Source organism: Lemur catta, chromosome 25 (genome assembly GCF_020740605.2).
Source record: "Lemur catta isolate mLemCat1 chromosome 25, mLemCat1.pri, whole genome shotgun sequence".
Classification (NCBI taxonomy): domain Eukaryota; kingdom Metazoa; phylum Chordata; class Mammalia; order Primates; family Lemuridae; genus Lemur; species Lemur catta.
In genome coordinates, this window is record NC_059152.1 from 11957336 (window position 1) to 11975287 (window position 17952).

The following is a 17952-nucleotide window of genomic DNA, read 5'->3' on the forward strand; positions in this document are numbered from 1 at the left end:
AATGTTTGCTGTAATCAGCAGTATCTTAAACTTTTCTAAGCGCTACTTTCAGATTAGACAGAGACTATTGCACAATAACAGCGTGGCTGAGGAAATAAAGACAGCCTGCAGTAGTAAGAAAAAGTCCAGGTTATCACAAAAGTAAAGGCTATGGAGTCACAAAGAGTATAAAGAACTACTGGTAAAGAGAGGGCTGCTGTCCAGCAGTAGCAGTAGCATATGCTTACATACAATTGTCTTAGTCTTTCATATGAAAAAGTTGACAAGTCTTATCACTAAAGAATCACTGGTGAAAGGGGAAGTAAAAAAAACAGCTCCTTCCTTTAATAACAAAAGGAGAATTCCAGTCAATTCACAAACCAATTTAGGGTCCAAAAAGCTACCTACTACAAGCTGGTTTTGCAACACATAGCTCCTCTTTTCTATATGCCTGCTCTGGAATAGCAAGGTAAGAAAACAAAGTCGAAGCATGGGGGACCCCTCTACCGCAAGGGTCCCCAACCTACAGTGAGTTGTACAATTATTTCATTATGTATTACAATGTGATAACAACAGAAATCAAGTGCAAAATAAATGTAATGCGCTTGAATATCCTGAAACCATCACCCCCCCTTCCCTGGTCCATGGAAAAATTGTCTTCCATGAAAATGGCCTCTAGTGCCAAAAATATTGGGGACTGCTACTCTACAGAACTGTGGGATGAGAAGATAAATGATGAGAAGGGTTAAAGTCATAAGCTTTAAAGAAGTAGGCAGTTATCAGCAATCATAAACCCTAAGTTCTTGACAGAAAGGATGGCAACAGAGGTTTCCCCATGTTCCAAAGAATATTGGTGTCCCAATTTGAAGGCAGACATATTTTCTTTTGAAATTGGGGTTTTTGTTTATCATGCTGTTTTGTGTTTTCCTGTTTGACCTTCCTGCACAAATGAACACTACACTTAAGTCAGAAACTGACACTAACCACCAGGACATGCCAATATACTTTTAAAATGCATTCTTTTATTTCCTTCTAAAGTAGTTAAAAATTAACTTGATGGTTAAAAACAACAACAAACAAAAAACAGAGCAGCTGCTCCAGGATTGAGCAATCCTGAGGACTACAAAGCTTCCACCTCATAATTTCTTCATGAAAACTGTGAGCAACCAACATCCTGCTAGCAAAAAAGACCCGTTAAAACCAGGAGAGGAACAGGGGGTTGGGGGTGTTTGGCAAGTTGGAGAGAGGTTGGGTGGCACTGGTTGTCCTCCAAAACGATTTACGGAAAAAGTACAATGAATGGAAGGCAGAAACAGGCAATAGAAATTTCCAGACGTTCTGAATTTTCCCATGTTAGAGTGTTTTTCAAAACACTATTTCCACGTACAAGCCAGATGTTTTTCTGCCACGAATACATCAGCGAAAGGGCTGGGTGTTGAGCCACACGGGCTACTTCAGGCTGGGTCAGACCCGCAGGTTTCTCCAGTTTGCCCACGCTGACCTGAAGGGCGACACGCCGTCGCCAGAGATCAGGAGGCTCCAGTTCTCATCCCTCATGCCGGCGTCCCGGGGCTTTCTGAAAGCCCATCCGGCTGAGGGTGGGAAAGAGAAGGAACGAACAGAAAGGAACCAAAGGGCCCATCACCACCGGCAGAAACTTCTAAAGGCAAACATACATTCACACAGACGCACGCCACATGGCTGCCTTGGAAACCAAGCCAACCACCTAAGCCTGCCTCTGGACGCACTCTTTTGGGCCGGGGTCGTGGGCTGGAGGAACCGGGTCGGGGACCCGGAGAAGGGGGTCCCCTCTCGCAGCCCCGCCCAGGCCTCGCTCCCCGGCGCTCACCGAGTAGAGCAGCACGACCGCGCTGGAGCTGGTGGGGCCGACGGAGAAATAACAGTTAGATGAATTGGAAGAATCCATGGTGCCGCTGCCTTCCCGGGTGGGGCCTGGGGTTCTCTGCTAAGCAGTGCTGCCGCTGCTGCTCCTCGGGGCGGTTCTTTCGCGCTGGGAGACCCGACCTCGCCCGGGGCGGCGGCACCCTCTGCGGCCGCTCCGCAGGACCCCGGGCGCCGCCATCTCAGCCAGGACGGAAGCCGCGCAGGGCCCTGCCGCGCATGCGCACCGACGCCGGAACCCGGAAGCAGCGGTGCCGCGCGGCCGGAAGCGCGTGGGCGCTCGGGCTGGGGGTGGGCGGCGGACCCCGCGATGGAGAAGGAGAAGGGGCCGGGACGTGTGGCGCCGCCCGGTTCTCCGACACTTCTGGATGCTCTGCTCCAGAACCTCTACGACTTTGGTGAGTGCGGGGACTCCGGAGCCCACGCGGAGAGCGGACTTGGGGAAGCCAGGGACTCCCGCGTGGCCCGAACTGGGATGGCCTGTGCTTTCTGGCTGAAGGCTATTGCACGTCAAGCACCCCTCACTTCGTCCCACCGGCTTCCAGTAGTGGGTCCAGAACACACTTCTCCATCGGAAATCACCCTTACTTTGCCCCCTCGTCGGGGCTCCGTTGATATTCATGAATCAGACCTTCCAACTTGTCCCCAGGTGTGAGGAGCAACCTAGTTGCTTGTCGGTAGCATCAAGGCTTTCAGACTTAACTGGGACGCCGCACACAGACCCTGGACTCGAAATAGCCCACTTCTTCACGTTTTCCTGACCTCTGGGAAGTCCCCCTCTCTCATGCGATTCCCGCACCTGCCTGACCCTAGTGTGTGTCATGTCTCCCTGGGGCCTCATGGGTAATTCACCAGCCTCGTCCTTGTGTGTCCCTCTCCAAGGACTAAGAGAGTGTTCACGTGAAGCTTTTCACAACCTTTTATTTCACAAGTGGGCCAACCTTTTGTACTCATTCTTTTATCTTGATGGGGAAAAGAAAAATACAAGAGCTTATTATTAAAGATTGCCAGTCACCAGAGTATTGAGAACTTATCGTATACTACATGCCTCTCATGTATTTACTCATTTATTTTGCACAACCATATGAAATAGACACTGTCATCAACTGCATGATTGCAAATGTAGAACCAAGCACTAGAAGTTACAAAAGCTTTCTGAAGTTTACCTAGCTGGTAATTTGCCAAGCCTGGGTTCCAATTCCCAGACAGGCAAGCCCCAGACCCTACGCTTATATTAACATACACTGGGACAGAGCTTCTCTGCGCCCTTGGAAATATTGGAGGACAGAGGAGACTCAGACTCTGACCTTGAGAAGTTTAAAATCTAGAGGAAAAAACTATTGTGCAAAATCCTAAATATAGTTTATGTCAACAGAAGCTGGAAATCATTCTATCATAGGAGCTCTGAAGACATGGAATGTGCTCATTCATTTTTATAGAGTAAAAGATTAATCAAATAATTTGAAAGCAAGCATAAATTGTCAGCTGATATCTAGAGAACTCTGTGGTATTTGTACTGTAGGTGAATAATGAGGCCTAGGAATCTGGTTGGAACTTTCAGGTGACTTGTGAGTTTGAACAGGTAAAACAAAGAGTAGATAAAGGGATTTAGTAGAAAATAAAGGCATTCAAATTGAGCTTATTGTCCTAGGTTCATCTTAACTCCTGACTGTGAAAGAAACAGAAAGACTATTACATATTTCTGAAGCCCTAGAAAGTGTTAAAAAGAAACACTGGCTTCAGTGACTGACATTTTTAGTATAAAGCATGAGCCAATTGGAATTACCAGTCCTGAGGACTTGAGTAGAGACCAAGGTAGGGACTAAAGTAATTGTGCTAGTAAGGGTCAAAGACATAGTTACGTAGCAAAAGATGACTGGATTTTGGAGTATATAAATTATGCAAATATACCGTATTTGAAGAAAAACAAATAGTTTATTTCCTTGTGTGTGTTCTGGGTGCTTATATCTGTGGGCTATGCACAAGTACATTCATATGACGTGATATTGGTGATAGCTAAAACCAAAAATATTTATTTTCCTTTTTGTGTTTGAACAAATAGGAGAGACAGCAGATGAAACAGAACAGAAGAGGGTCAGAAAGAAAATGGAAAACAAGAAGACCGATGTGGGGGCGTCAGTGGCCTGGGCAGCAGAGCCAGCTCCGTTACCTGGTTCTGTCCCAGGAGGCCAGAGGAAGAGTGCCTCCAGCTTCTTCCAGGAACTCAGAGAAGAGCTGCACTGTGCTCCTGCTGGCACCCCCACAGGTCCCCCTTCAGGACCAGAAGTCCCTGCTGCTGCAGTACCTCCCTCTTCCCTAAAGAACAACAGGGAACGAATAGAAGTGGTAGAATTTCACAGCAGCAATAAAAAAAGAAAACTGAAGCCAGATCGAGAAGAGAGCACAAAGGTAATGAGTTGATTAGCTTATGTGTATGTGATGCAACCCCTGGTATTGTGGTGTTAGGTGAATAGCTTTATGTACCATGTCGGGAGGGCCCAAAAGCACCCTCAGGCCCGAGGATTTGCTAAAAGGACTAACAGGACTCAAATGATGTAGGCATACAGACTGACCTTAGTTATTCGAGCTCTAGGCCTCCAGAGAAAAGCAGTGTTTACCATCAGTCACATTGTTAGTATGAACTGTCTGGGCAAACTTGATACAGTAGTGGCTCAAGGTCTCAGGTATGCAAAAACACTTTGCTCAGACAGTGTATTCTAAATGCTCAGTTCTCAGGAGCCATCCAGTGGCCAATCATGAAACTAGGACTTTCTTGGGAATGGGCAGGGTTTGATAAACCCAGGCCTGCTGAGTTAGCCCTTTCAACAACTATGTCTGGCATTCCTACTATGTGCCAGCCACTGTTCTAGGCACTGGGATATAGCAGTGAACAAAATATACAGAAATTCTTGCTCTCAAGGAACTTACGTGCTGGTGGAAAAGCAATTTGATTTTACTGAGCAGCAGTCTTTTTCAGACTGAACTTGTAAATCCGACCCAAAATTCAGTCCACAAGGGAGGTGTGGTTGCTCCTTTGAACTGGGGTTACCCCCCCCCACAAGGATATCTTAAAGGCCTTGTCAAATTCATTGCTAAAATCCAGATATCCCATTTCTGTAACATCTCCCATGTTCCGTAAACCTTTGTATAGCAAAAAAGGAAATGAGGATTGTATGAATTAGTTTCTAAGACCTCTATAACATATTACCACAAACTTGGTCACTTAACATTACAGAAATTTATTCTCTTATGGTTCTGGAGTCCAGAAGTCCAAAATCAAGGTGTTGAGAGGGCCATGCTCCCTCTGAGGGCTCTAGGGGAGAATCCTTCCTTGCCTCTGCCCAGAAGGTAGCTCTTGGCATTCCTTGGCTTGTGGCTGTGTAATTATAATCTCTGCCTCTGTCTTAACATGAGTTTCTTTTCTTTTCTTTTTTATTGACTATTAAATACCTTTATTTAAAGGTTCTGGAAAACGAGTTATTTTTAGCTGACATACAGGCTAATCTGAAGATTTCAGTTGCTAGTCATGCAGATTGGTTAATAGAAATGAACTTGTTCTGGCATGCGTGGGCTCCATGCATCTTGCTAGACTGTTACGTTTCCTCCCATGTGAAAGTTTTCCCTATCACCTCTAATACTTTCATGTTAAGTCCGTTTTTACACCTCACTGTGGTACATACACCAAAATCACCTAATACATACTGGCAGAGACTTCCTTTTTTGCCAAATTTTGGGAAACTTCTCTAGGTTCAGTGCAGTTAAATACTATGAAGAACTTACATTCTTAACAGCTCTGTTGTGGTCCTTTCCCCCAAACTGGCCTGATATGTTTAAATATTTTTTATTGTTACACCAGGACACCAAATCTCAAGAGATAAGTGACTTTCCAGAAGTCACATCGCCAAAAGTTACACGTGACGTTCCTTGTTCAGAGCTACTCATATGTGATGGAACTTGAGTAACTACCTCATTCCTTCATCTGTAAAATAGGAGAATAGAATCTACCAAAGTTGTGAGAATTAAATGAAAAGATGAACGTGAAGCATTGCTGTACTGCCGTGTCACCCCCAGCATTGTCCTCCTGCTCTCACTCCTGTGGCAGTGCAGGGACACATGGTTGCTACAAGGTAGTAAGATACTTGACCTTATGAGAGGCACTTTCCTATTGTAACTGCAGAGTGATAGTTGGTAATAAGTCAGATGAAATACTAGCACCAGAGCATACCAGCTTCAGTGGCTTGTGCCTGTAGTTTCAAGCTTAGAATTGAGGCTGCTGCACCTCCACAGACGTCAGGAGACAAACTCCTGAGCCCAGGGTTGGCCCCGGGTTGGGCTCTTGCTGCAGGCGGGGTCCAGCCTGAAACCTGCTACAAAGTAGCTGCAGATCTGTCCGCCCACCTGTGTGGGGCAGAGAGACCCTAAGGAGACATTCATCCCCCTGTGTCCGAGTTTCATATTTTCCTCTGCCTGTCTCTTGTAAGGACACCAGTGATTAGCTTTAGGGCTGGACATGGCCCTTATGTTTTCAGAGGCCACGATTCCACCCACTCCAGAGACAGTCGGCTTGCATCGTGCTCTGAATGTACAAGTGCTTGTGGCAGTGTTCGGCTCATCTTTATGGTTTTAAAAACTACCTGTGTAAAATTTTCTAGAATTCAGGTAGCACTTCATGTCAAGCTCACCAGCGTCTCTTCCTCAAAGATTATCAGTGCATTCTGTAATCTGTCTACCTTTGTTTTATGAATAGGATTTTAGGTCAGCTTCCCAACTCTTATGCTGCAAATACTGGGGCTCTGGGAACTGTTACAGGTGGGCTAAGAAATGGATCCCCTCAGCCCTCAGGAAAGCCAGAGCCCCCAAGCTGGTCGTTTCCTGGGACCCCAGTGTACCCTACAAAAGCTAGTATTTTCTGTGTGTGCCAGGATGTGGAAAAGGTTGGAAAGCACTGCTTTGCAATATAATTCTGCACTTAGAGAATTAAACTAACACAAAGCATCTAGGTTCCTCCTCTTGTTTCTTCAAATGTCTCAGACTTTGGTTTCCTCTTACACTCACTTGTATTCCTCTTTCTGGAATGGAAAGTTTTCTTTTTAATGGAAAGAACAGCAGAGTTGGCACCGAATGAGTCTGCATTTCCCTGCTGTTTATAGAACATCTGCAGCAGGCTGTCCAATGGTCTTTTTCTTCTTGCTTCAGCTGAGCCATTTTCACTGTAGTTGGCTTTTCTCAGGAGCCTCAGTTCTGTCTATATTTTGAACTTTCTGACCTTAATGAAAATTTTCAGTTGTCTTTGGTGCTCTGCCCTTTCCTCTTTTTTAAAAAAAGATATCCTTTGAAAATATGAGTGTGTCTGGTTAAGGAGACAAAATGTGGACCAGTAAAAACACACGCACCCATAAAAAGATGTTAGAATGTTGGCATTACAGCATGTAAATAAACACATATGAATATAGTGCTAGTTATGGCATATCCTGGGTGCAGGGCAAGCCAGGTTGAAGGGGAGTCGGTTGGCTGGGGCTAACAGGATGCATCGTGCTGTGCTAAGAGATTGTATAGCATGGGGAAGTATGGCTGTGCCCTTATTCTCCAAAAGCTGCTAAGCCATCGCAGGACAGTTCAAACAGCACGGAGTTAGCGAAAGTATATAATAAAATAATGGTAGCCTCCGTTGACGAATCATGGCATCAACTGGTCATCTTTGGAGAATACTTGGTGGGTTGGACAACAATCCAGCTGCCCTGCCTGAACCCAAGAAATGACCTTCTTTTTCAAGAACTTAGACTGGTGCTGTAAATTCTACAATGAAGCTGTATTTTGCATTGAAGCAGGTTTTCACGGGCTTCTCTGGGAACTTGGCCGCTATGTACATAACATTTTACCCATTCCAAATGTCCAACCTGCAAATAAACTTCCTGATCGTGTCCTATTTTTAATGCAGTGACTGTAGAAGTAATTTGACAGGAAATAGTAGGAAAGAGATCACCTATTGATTCCTTCATTTATTCAGCAAATAGTTGGGTTGCCTGTATTTGCCAGTCCCTGGAGATACGGCAGTGAACAAGGTAACAGTCATTTGCCCTCATGGAGTGGGCTGTACAGTCAAGTGCAGTCGGACAGAGCCCCAGGTAAGTTAATAATATAATTAAAAAGAATTATTTAATGTAAACACTCTGAAGGAAACAGAGTCCTGGGAGTAACAGGCGGAACCTTCTCTAGATAGAAGGGTCAGGGACGTCTCTGAGGATGGAACCTTCAGGCTGATGCTGTATCAGGAAGAGTGACCCCAGCAAGGGGAAGACAGCCGTGCAGACGCCCAGGGGAGACCAGCGGGAGGAGGACGGAGGGGAGCGAGGGGGGAGCTGGTGTGAGGCAGACAGGCTGCGGCCGGCTCTTGCCAGGTCTCCTAGGCAGTGGTGGGGCCGTAGGATTTCAGCTTTAAGTACATGGGAAGCCACCACACAATTTTATGCAAAGGCAAGAGGTGATCTGATTTATATTTTTTTAGAAGATCACTCTGGTTCCTACATGGTGAATGGATTATAGGGGAGCAAGGGCAAGAGGCAGGAGAGGGCTGAGTTAGGGGTTTCTTGCAGCCGTCTGGGTTCGAAATGGGGTGGCCTGGGCTAGTGATTTGAGGAAAGAGTGCATGAACCCCATAGGTGCACCCCATAGGTGCACGTCTCCCCGAGGAAGAAAATTCTCATGCTCTTAAGAACTGACTAGCGCTGGGCCATCTTAACACGAGCCCTTCACTGCCCCTGCTTCAGGAACTTTAGCTTTCTTGTGGCTTAGATAAGAAAGGGATGAGAAAGACAAGATAGAAGTAACAGAGCAGCATACTGTGGGTCAGAAGAGACCCCTGTTTCCGTGACCGGGACGGAAGCACATACAGGCTGCTTCTGAGCATGTCTCGAAGTGCTAATATTTACTGAGTGATATTTGCTATGTGCTGAGTATGGTTATTTACATTCATTAACTCATGCATTGTCCCACTTAACCCTCACAATTCCTGGGACCCATGTCCATTTCACAGAGGAGCTTGAAGCCTGGGGAGGTTAAGTTAATTTGCTTGTAGTTAAACATTAACCCCACAGTCCTGTGTCTGCGATTCCAAAACGCCCAGAGCTTTGGAAACCACAACTTGATTGTTTTTCTTTTAAGATTAGTGCAAATTTATTTGGCAGAAAAACCTGATGAGGCCTTTTAAAAATCATTTTTTATTCATCTCATTTGGTGTGAATATTCATAGATATTACCATAGAAATATGAACATGTTTAATTATGGGTTGCAGCCTTGGACCCTATGGAAGTGGTTTTTAGTATTCAGTATCTTCACAGTAGTGCCTTCTTTTTGTTTTGTTTTGGAGACAGAGTCTCGCTTTGTTGCCCCAGGTAGAGTGCAGTGGTGTCATCACAGCTCACTGCAACCTCAAACTCTTGGGCTCAAGCAATCCTCCTGCCTGAGCCTGGGGAGTAGCTGAGACTGGGACTATAGGTGCGTACCACCACGCCCAGCTAATTTTCTATTTTTTGGAGAGACAGGGTCTCGCTCTTGCTCAGGCTGGTCTCAAACTTCTGAGCTCAAGCAGTCCTCCTGCCTCGGCCTCCCAGAGTACTGCGGTTACAGGCGTGAGCCATCTTGCCCAGCCACAGTGGCGCCTTTTTAAAATGTAATAAGACTTCTGAATTTCAAAGCTGGAGCCGACCCTAGGGATTCCAGATAAAGAATTGTGGAGCTGAAGTAAGTGCCCAAGATCAGATTCAAACCTCAGGTTTTTTCCTTCAACAGTGTACTTAACTGCTGCAACTAGAGGAGTGAAATGTAGATCAGAGCAGGCTCTTTGCCCTGGAGTGACACAGTGCACTGACCCGGAACCACGCTACACATAAAGACATTTCCCTAGGTTATTGCCAGACAGCTTTGATCGGGCCTGGGGTCCCTGCTGCCCACCTCGCTCTGCGGTATCAGCGCACCGCATCGTGCTCCGGCCTGACCCCGACTCTACCACACTCCCTGTTCTTGAGTAGGTCCGGTGTCAGGTGGGCATGAGGAAGAAAAGAATCTAGTGGAAGTTAATTTACACTCACTGAGGTGTGAACAAACTTCTTAATATTCCTAAAACTGCCTGCATTTTTAAAAGCGAGTGTTCATTTACACAGCTCCTCTCTCTCTAATTGGAAATAGGTTGGGCACAGTAACTATTAATAACAGATTGAAAAAAAAATCTAAGCTACGCAGGAGAAACTATTCAAGTCAGCCCATAGACAGATTCCCTGAGTCTGGCAGACTGCCTGCCTTCATCCCTCACCCCGCACGCTTCTCCCAAACTGTTCTTTCCTTGTCTAGCTTTTCTTCCTTCTTCCTTGCCTAGTGTACAAGTCCTCAGACATTTCTCCAGTCGTGAGGGTGATGTGGGGACAGCAAGGCTGGATTGATTGGGATAGGTGGGCTGCGGTTCGATAACAAATAATCCCTACCTCCCTGTGGTTTAAAAGGCAAAAGTTAATTTTTCTCATGTCGCATGTCCATCAGGATTGGCAGGGACAGGTCTCCTGCCCCACCCAGGCTTGTCAGCAGAGCCAGGAGGATGGGTGCCACCATCTGGGGCCTAGTTATGCAGGGAAGGGGAGTTGATCAGTGGCTCTCGAGGCTTCCACGTGGAAAGAGCACACGTCCCCTCTGCTCAGATTCCTTGGCCAGAGAAAGCCACATAAGCGCGCCTGGCATCAGGTGGGCAGGGGAGCGTGAGTCTCCTGTGTGCCTGGAGGCGGGGGACAACCCGATATTGCCTGCAGGCAGTATTGCCTGCTGCTGCAGAAAACGTGGGGGGAAAGAAAACTGAAGACCACCGATCGTGTCTGAATTGGGGAATACGTTATGAGCAACATGCGGAAGTGGCTCTATAGCTGTGGGTAAGAAGAGTTAGTGGTGGGGTCGGCATCTATGACATAATGAGCCAAGAATTTTTTTTCCAAAAACATGTTTGCGTTTGTTTTATGCAAGGATCTAGACCTCAGACATTTTCTCAGAACACATCGACAGCTACAAAACTAAGGTGTTTCTGGTGAAATGTTAACAGGGGTGAGGACCAGTGTGTCTGTGTCACAGCCCAACCCTACCCTTGGTCTAGCTGGGCCCTCAGTCCTGGTGTCCCCACAGCTAGGACAACTGTGGCCTGAAGTGCAGGGAGCTAGGACTTCTGTGGGGCTGCTGTTGGGGACAGCAGGGGCTGTCAGAGACTAGACCCTTTCCCACTCTTGTGGGCCATGTGAATTATTTATCTCGGGATCCATGTGAGTTATTTTTCAAGTTGCATATAACTCACACACAGAAAACAATCAAAAATAACAAGTTTTTCATTAAATTAGAAAGGATCATTTTGTTTTCGAAGTTTTTATTTTATTTTCCTAGTAAAACACCATGGCCCCAAGGAAAGAAATTGTTTTTCTAGTGTGGCAATGTGTGAGGTATAACAGTCTTACTCTCTGAAATCTCTGCGCAGTTATCCTTTTCTTAACCTCCCACCAAACAGAATCGTCTGTAGGTGGCGCCTGTGATAGAAACATTGCTTCTTACCACCTTTTCTTTCTTCTTAGTTTCTCATCATTCCTTTCTTAAGCTTTGAGACTTTAGAAAATATTGTCTCTGTTTTTCTTCTGTGAATTAGGATCTTGAACACCAGGCTTATGTTATTGTTGGCTATTTAGCTACCTGGACCAGTTTCAAGGCACTTTTTTTTCCAATTTTTTTTTTTACTGTGGCAAAGTAAGCATAACGACATTTGCCATCTTTTGATTTTTAAGTGTACTGTTCAGCGGTATCAAATACATTACTAGTGCTGTGCGACCATCACCACCGTCCATCTCCAGAACTTTCTCATCTTCCTCAACGGCGACTCTCAACTCATGGGCCACTGCCTCCCATTCCCTGCTCCCCCAGGCCTGGCAACCACCATTCTACCTTCTTCTGTATGAGTTTGCCTCCTCCACGTACCTCATGTAGGTGGAATCCTGCAGTATTTGCCCTTTCATGACTGGCTTATTTCACTTGGCATAACGTCCTCAGGGTTCACGCGTATGGTAGCAGGTGTCAGGATCTCTTTCCTTCTCAGTCTGATGCTCCATTGTGCAAACGCACCACATTTCATTCACTCCAGCGGTCAACAGACATCTGGGTTGCTTCCGTGTTGTAGCTGTTGCAAACAGTGCTGCCGTGAACATAGGTGTACAGCTATCTTTTTAAGACCGTACCTTCAGTTCTTTTGGATATATACTCAAAAGAGGAATCGTTGGATTGTATGATACATCTGTTTTGGATTTTCTAAAGAGCTGTTATATTGTTTTCCACATTGGCTATACCATTTCACATTCCCACCCGTACAGCACAGGGTCCCAATTTCTCCATATTCTTGTGAACAATTGTTATTTTCTGTTTTTTTGGTAGTAGTCAATCTGATGGGTGTGAGATGGTCAGTTGGGCTTCTTAAAACCTATCTACTCTGTTGGTGATTGATATTATAATGTTATAGTAACAGATGATCTGAATAAGAATTTTTTTCTCTGCAGACTGAAACTAATGTTTTTAAGAAAGATGTGGATATACAAGAATTTAACCTAGAAAAGGTATGTACTTTGAGACTGTTAGATTATTTATAATTAACTTTATTTACGTACTTATTAAATTTATCATAAGTTAACAGCTTTGTTTATAATACCAAAAAGTGAATATTTTACATATTTAATCGGTGGGGAAATGCTTAAACAAATCGCACTACATTCTCTTGATTGAATATTACACACATTTAATGCATGATGACTTTATGACTACAACACCAGGGATACAGTGGTATGTAAGAAAAGCAGGGATATGTCTATTCTATGGCTGTAATAAGGTTTTAAAAATGCATAAGAAAAAAGCCAGGAGGAAGCAATTCAACTGCTAAGAGTGGGTCTCAGGGACTTTTCCTTCTAAAAACATGGGTCTGTGTTGGAAGCTCTATGATAAATGGCTTCTAAGTGTGAGCAGGTGTGTTGGGAGAGGTACTTTTCAGTTGAAATTACAGCCTTTGTGGGTAAGGGCTTGTTTTGGAGAGCGTCCTAACGTCTTGCAGAACTCTGTGTCGGTCCTAGCTCTGCTACCCATTTGTGTGGAGGTGATTTTTTGTGTCAGCTGTCCAAATTAAACGTGGGAGCAAAATGTAGTGAGATATGGTGACATCACGGTGGGAGAGCCCCCACAGAGCCCGCTCGTCCACACCGTAGCAGAACTGCCACCACTCAGTGCTGTTGCTACACACAGCAGGTCTGAAACGCATCATTCCTGGGGCGACATTTTTCCTGCGGCGTTGTCGGAATGCACTTGCGTCTGATTCTGTTTTGTGTCCACAGGCTCGTCTGGAAGTACACCGGTTTGGGATCACGGGTTACGGGAAGGGGAAGGAAAGAGTCCTGGAACAGGAACGCGCCATTATGCTGGGAGCTAAGGTGAGGGGCTGCTGCCTCCCATCCCCAGACAGGACGCGGAAAAGGGGACAGCCAAGGGCAAGTCAGGGCAAGGGGCACTGAGACATTTTTGCGGAATAAAAATTGATGGTACATGTTTCTTTCATTTCAGCCTCCCAAAAACAGTTATGTGAATTACAAGGTTTTGCAGGAGCAAATCAAAGAAAAAAAGGCAGCAAAGGAAGAAGAAAAGAGAATGGTAGGTGTAATCGTCTGTTCTTTATCAAACTAGAGCGGAAAGATGGGTGCGGTTTGCCGGGGGATGAGGGAGGCCGCTGCCTGGAAAGCAGTCAAGACGCCAGAGTCGAAGGGTCACGTAATCCCCACTTCTTTGAGTCATCCACATTTCATGATACCAGTCAAGTGATCTGACCTATTTACATGCAAGGTTTGCTTTGAAATAGCAGACTCCTTGTCTTAGTCCTTTTGTGTCGCTGTAGAGGAAGACCTGAGGCTGGGTAACTTATAAGGAAAAGCGGTTTATTTGGCTCACAGCCCTGCAGGCTGCACAAGAAGCATTGGAGCAGATCTGCTCGGCTTCCGGTGAAAGCCCCAAGCTGCTTCCACTCGTGGCAGAAGGTGGAGGGAAGCCCGTGTGTGTGTGCGTGTGTGTGTGTGTGTGTGTGTGTGTGTGTGTGTGTGTGTGTGTGTGTAGGTCACAGGGTGAGAGCAGGAAGCAGGAGTGGGGGGGTTCGAGACTCTCACGGGAACTAGGAGGGAACTGACAGGGCTCTCAAGCCTTATAGTGAGGAGCCTCCAGGACCTTCCTGAGGGATCCGCCCCCATGACCCAGACACCTCCCACCAGGCCCCACCTCCAACACTGGGGTCATATGTCAACATGAGGTTTGGAGGGTCGGATATCCAAACTGTAGCACCCTTGTTCTGGCAATGTAGGCTACTTTGACCTTTCTCCTATACTTAGTTTTTTGCATTTTACGTTGTATAGAACACAAGGGCCTGTGAACAACCACAGGGTAACAGGTGTTACGCTCCCTACCTTTCACCCAAAAGGAAATAGCCTTTCACATTCTTGAAGGGGTTTTAGGGTAAAACTTTGAGACTGTGATATTTAATATGCCCACTTGAAAAAATGTTAAAAGTAAATGGAATCTCAGTGGCTTTTGGTCACAATCCTCCTGCCTTTCTTGGAATCTTCATTATCCATTGCTGATATGTGTATTATCTTAAATTCTGACATCAGGCCCAGGAAACAGATATTTTCAAGAAAAAGAAGAGGAAAGGGCAGGAAGACAGGTGAGTGATAACCACCAGGCACTGGGGTCGCACGGTCTGCATGAGTCTGTTGCTGAGTTCTGAAAATCGTGCCTTGGATACGCGCGGTGTTCCTAGCCCGTTAGACGGCTTCACTGCCGCTCAGTGACCCTCATGAGACCCTGCAAGGGGAAGATAGGATTTAGTGACTTGCCCAGGATCAAATAATTGCCTCAGAACTGAATTGGGAACCTCCTCCAGTCTCCCATTTTCAAAGACGGACACCTCTAGGGACTACTGGGAATCTGTGACTGACATTTGCGACAGAAGACTTCTGTTCCCACCTAAGAGCGTTTGCGGACACGACAGCATAGGCTGGGTCAGTGCTGCCCGTTCCCTGACATACCGCGTGACGCAGAGCACCACGATTTTGAATAATGGAACATTGATTTTGTCACTTTATGCTCGTTTTCTTAGCTTTCATTCAGGTGCCTTTCTCTCCCTTTCAATTACCGTTTCAAAAGTGACAGTCGGACTCCCAGTGTGCCCGTGCAGGCCGTGAAGCAGTCAGATGCTGTCTGTTGAGGGTCCGCAGTGCGCCGGGCATGCGGGGGCCCTCGCTGTGGGTACACAGCCATGGTCACATGAAGGCGTCCCTGCCCAGAAAGAGTAGTGAGGGAGGCACCCCCGACACACAGAGAAGTAGGTGTTGTCGGGTTTGGCAAGGACTGTGACAAGGCTGAAATAGAGTGTAGCCAAAGAAAGTCATGAGGGCTGAGCTGGGAAGTCACTCTACAGAGGTGACATCTGAGCTGAGAACTGAGAAAGGAGGAAGGGACAGCCTGGAAAGACCCAGCGGCACAGCCCTCCACGCAGAGGCGCCCGTGCGAAGGTCCTGAGGCAGGAGGGCGGTCGGCACGTTGCAGGGACTGCGCTGTGGGGGTGGGGCTTCACGTGGGTGGGGGCTGGAGTGTGCAGGCCGGGGGTGCTGCTGCCGTGCGTGTTTGTAAGTCTGACTGTTCACAGCACCTTTCTCCGACTTCACCTCTAGGAAATCCAAAAAGAAGAAGTTAGCTCCCAGTATTTTGTCCAGTGGACGGATCGGACAGGTTGGAAAATTCAAAAACGGGACGTTGATTCTGAGCCCAGTTGACATCAAGAAAATAAATTCTTCCAGAGTGGTTAAATGAAGTACTTTATCAGGTACCAAGAGGAATGAGAACAACTGAGTCAGCTGTGCTGAAACTGGACCCCGGCAAGACTTATAGATGATTCTTATTTCACGTTTCACAGACTGCTTTTTCATTTGAGGGAAAAAGTCAATCAAATAACATTACTAGTCGCCGGAAGTGTCTGTTGTCCGGTGCTGAACACATTGGGCCACGTGTAGCGTGAATATGAAGTGAACCAACCGAAAAGCATCTTTCACATTCTCCAGCGAGCGTCACTTCAGTTTTGTGCTCACCAGTATTTGGTGCATTTGGTCGTAATACAATTTTTCATAATTGTACTGTTCTGTAAATGCTAGTAATTTACATTAAATTGCCTTGTAATGTTTTTAATGCTTTAATGTCGTGATACCACGAAAGAACCAAGAATCTGGTGATTTATCATTTGTTTTGTGGAAAAGCAGTTTTGATTTTCAGCCAACCATGTGTATAAAATCTACTTCCTAAGAAGTTCTATAAATAAAATACAACTTTTGTAGTTTGTATGACTGTGACTATTAAATAACACAATGGGATTTTAACTCATGTCTTCTTACTTGTGTTCAAGCAAGGTTGTCTTCCTCAAAATCATATATTTTTAATGTTATTGCCCCTTGCTTAAAGTGATGGCAGTTTCTCATATGTAGCACATTAAAAAAAAAAGTCTTCAATGATGGTAACAGTTTTGGCTTTTTTTTTAATTGCCAAAAAATTCAGATCCAAGCCTAGTAAGTAATAAAGTTTGGTTTAAAAAAGTCAGTGACTGGCCAGGCATGGTGGCTCACGCCTATAATCCTAGCACTCTGGGAGGCCAAGGCAGGTGGATCGCTCGAGGTCAGGAGTTCGAGACCAGCCTGATCAAGAGTGAGACCCCGTCTCTACTAAAAATAGAAAGAAATTATCTGTCCAACTAGAAAAAAATATATATATAGAAAAAATTAGCCGGGCATGGTGGCGCATGCCTGTAGTCCCAGCTACTTGGGAGGCTGAGGCAGGAGGCTTGCTTGAGCCCAGGAGTCTGAGGTTGCTGTGAGCTAGGCTGACGCCACAGCACTCACTCTAGCCCGGGCAACAGAGCGAGACTCTGTCTCAAAAAAAAAAAAAAAAAAAAGTCAGTGACTTTGTTCTGTGACTTTAAGATGACATTGGCATTGGCAAATGAGGAACTCACAGGATGGTTGGAATAGTGCCAGCAAAGTTGGAACGAGTGTTTTGTTTTCCAGTTTTATTTTGAAAGGCAGAATTCATTAGAATATATATTTTGGCACTAAGAGTAATTTTTTTAAAGGGTGTAGAAGATCTCAAACATGAGAGAAGGCATGAGGGGAAAATCTCAGGGGCTGGATATGACCGACGAGAGTGGGAACTGCTGTGGTTTAAGCTCCTGTCTACACAGAGCCTGGGGACGGGGCGGCCCCACCTCCCAGGAGCCCTCCTGGCTCAGACAGCCGAGCACCTGCCAGAGGCTGGACCTTGGCCCCAGGCTAGTCCATTTTGGAAAAGCATGCACATCCCAAGTGTAAGTCACTAAGCTTGTTTCTGTTTTCAGTTTTTAATTTACTGTGTAAATATTTGGAGAGCTGTTTTCTGACCACGGAGCGCTCTGGAAACACCTAGAAGGTATAAGGGCTAAAAACAAAAACGACAAAAAACCTTGTAGTTTAAGGACTGAAGATCAACCGTGCGGTTTAGTGATTGTTGATAAGGTTTCCTCTAGCAAGGTCAGCACCAGAGAGAACCGACAACACAAAACAGTCCAGAGGACGACGGGTCACGACTAAGGCTCTGGCAGTGGCCACCAAGGCAAGGGACGTGGGTGTCAGTGCCCAGGGCAGACGTGCCTGCGCTGTGGCTTCCAGTGCTGCCGTCACCCCCTCCAGAGGTCGCTTCTCAGCCGCACACACAGTGCACGCCTCCACGCAACTCGGGACACACAACTACGGGGCACATTACGTTGGGGGGGCTGGCCCAGACTGGGGTGCCTCCAGACCCTCGGCCTTGGGACAAGCCCAGCTGGCCAAAAAAGGGTTGCAGAGCCCGATTCTTACAATGACAAGTAATTAGCAAGTAGAAAAGCATCGCCACGATAAACCATGGAAGCTCTTACCTCATTTGGACCAATGGTGGAAGGAAGCATTTGCTTGTTG

At 46.1% G+C, this 17952-nt stretch overlaps 2 protein-coding genes across 3 annotated transcripts in view; one reads left to right on the forward strand and one right to left on the reverse strand.

Moving 5' to 3' along the window:
- The window catches only part of GNPAT (glyceronephosphate O-acyltransferase), a 32263-nt gene extending 30149 nt beyond the window's left edge, over positions 1 to 2114 (reverse strand). Inside the window, exon 1 of one of the 2 annotated variants that reach the window (XM_045537284.1) lies at positions 1829 to 2114. In XM_045537284.1, the coding sequence (XP_045393240.1) occupies positions 1829 to 1906 (78 nt within the window). In that variant the 5' untranslated portion in view covers positions 1907 to 2114. The remainder of the gene's footprint in view (positions 1 to 1828) is intronic. The other variant, XM_045537285.1, reaches the window with a different exon arrangement.
- Positions 1905 to 16347, forward strand: C25H1orf131 (chromosome 25 C1orf131 homolog). Its single transcript, XM_045537036.1, has 8 exons — positions 1905 to 1925; positions 2045 to 2279; positions 3944 to 4290; positions 12448 to 12504; positions 13270 to 13365; positions 13496 to 13582; positions 14587 to 14639; positions 15649 to 16347. Exons 1-8 carry the CDS (start codon positions 1905 to 1907, stop codon positions 15785 to 15787), a joined length of 1035 nt encoding a protein of 344 aa, XP_045392992.1. The 3' UTR covers positions 15788 to 16347.
- The last annotated feature ends 1605 nt before the right edge of the window (positions 16348 to 17952 follow it).

Excerpts from the sequence above, each read along its gene's own strand:
- C25H1orf131 (XM_045537036.1), top strand. The coding sequence starts at position 1,905 with ATGGTGCCGCTGCCTTCCCGG. Across the intron at positions 13,583-14,586 it reads AGGAAGAAGAAAAGAGAATG|GCCCAGGAAACAGATATTTT; the intron begins GTAGGTGTAATC and ends TTCTGACATCAG. Across the intron at positions 14,640-15,648 it reads AGGAAAGGGCAGGAAGACAG|GAAATCCAAAAAGAAGAAGT; the intron begins GTGAGTGATAAC and ends CTTCACCTCTAG.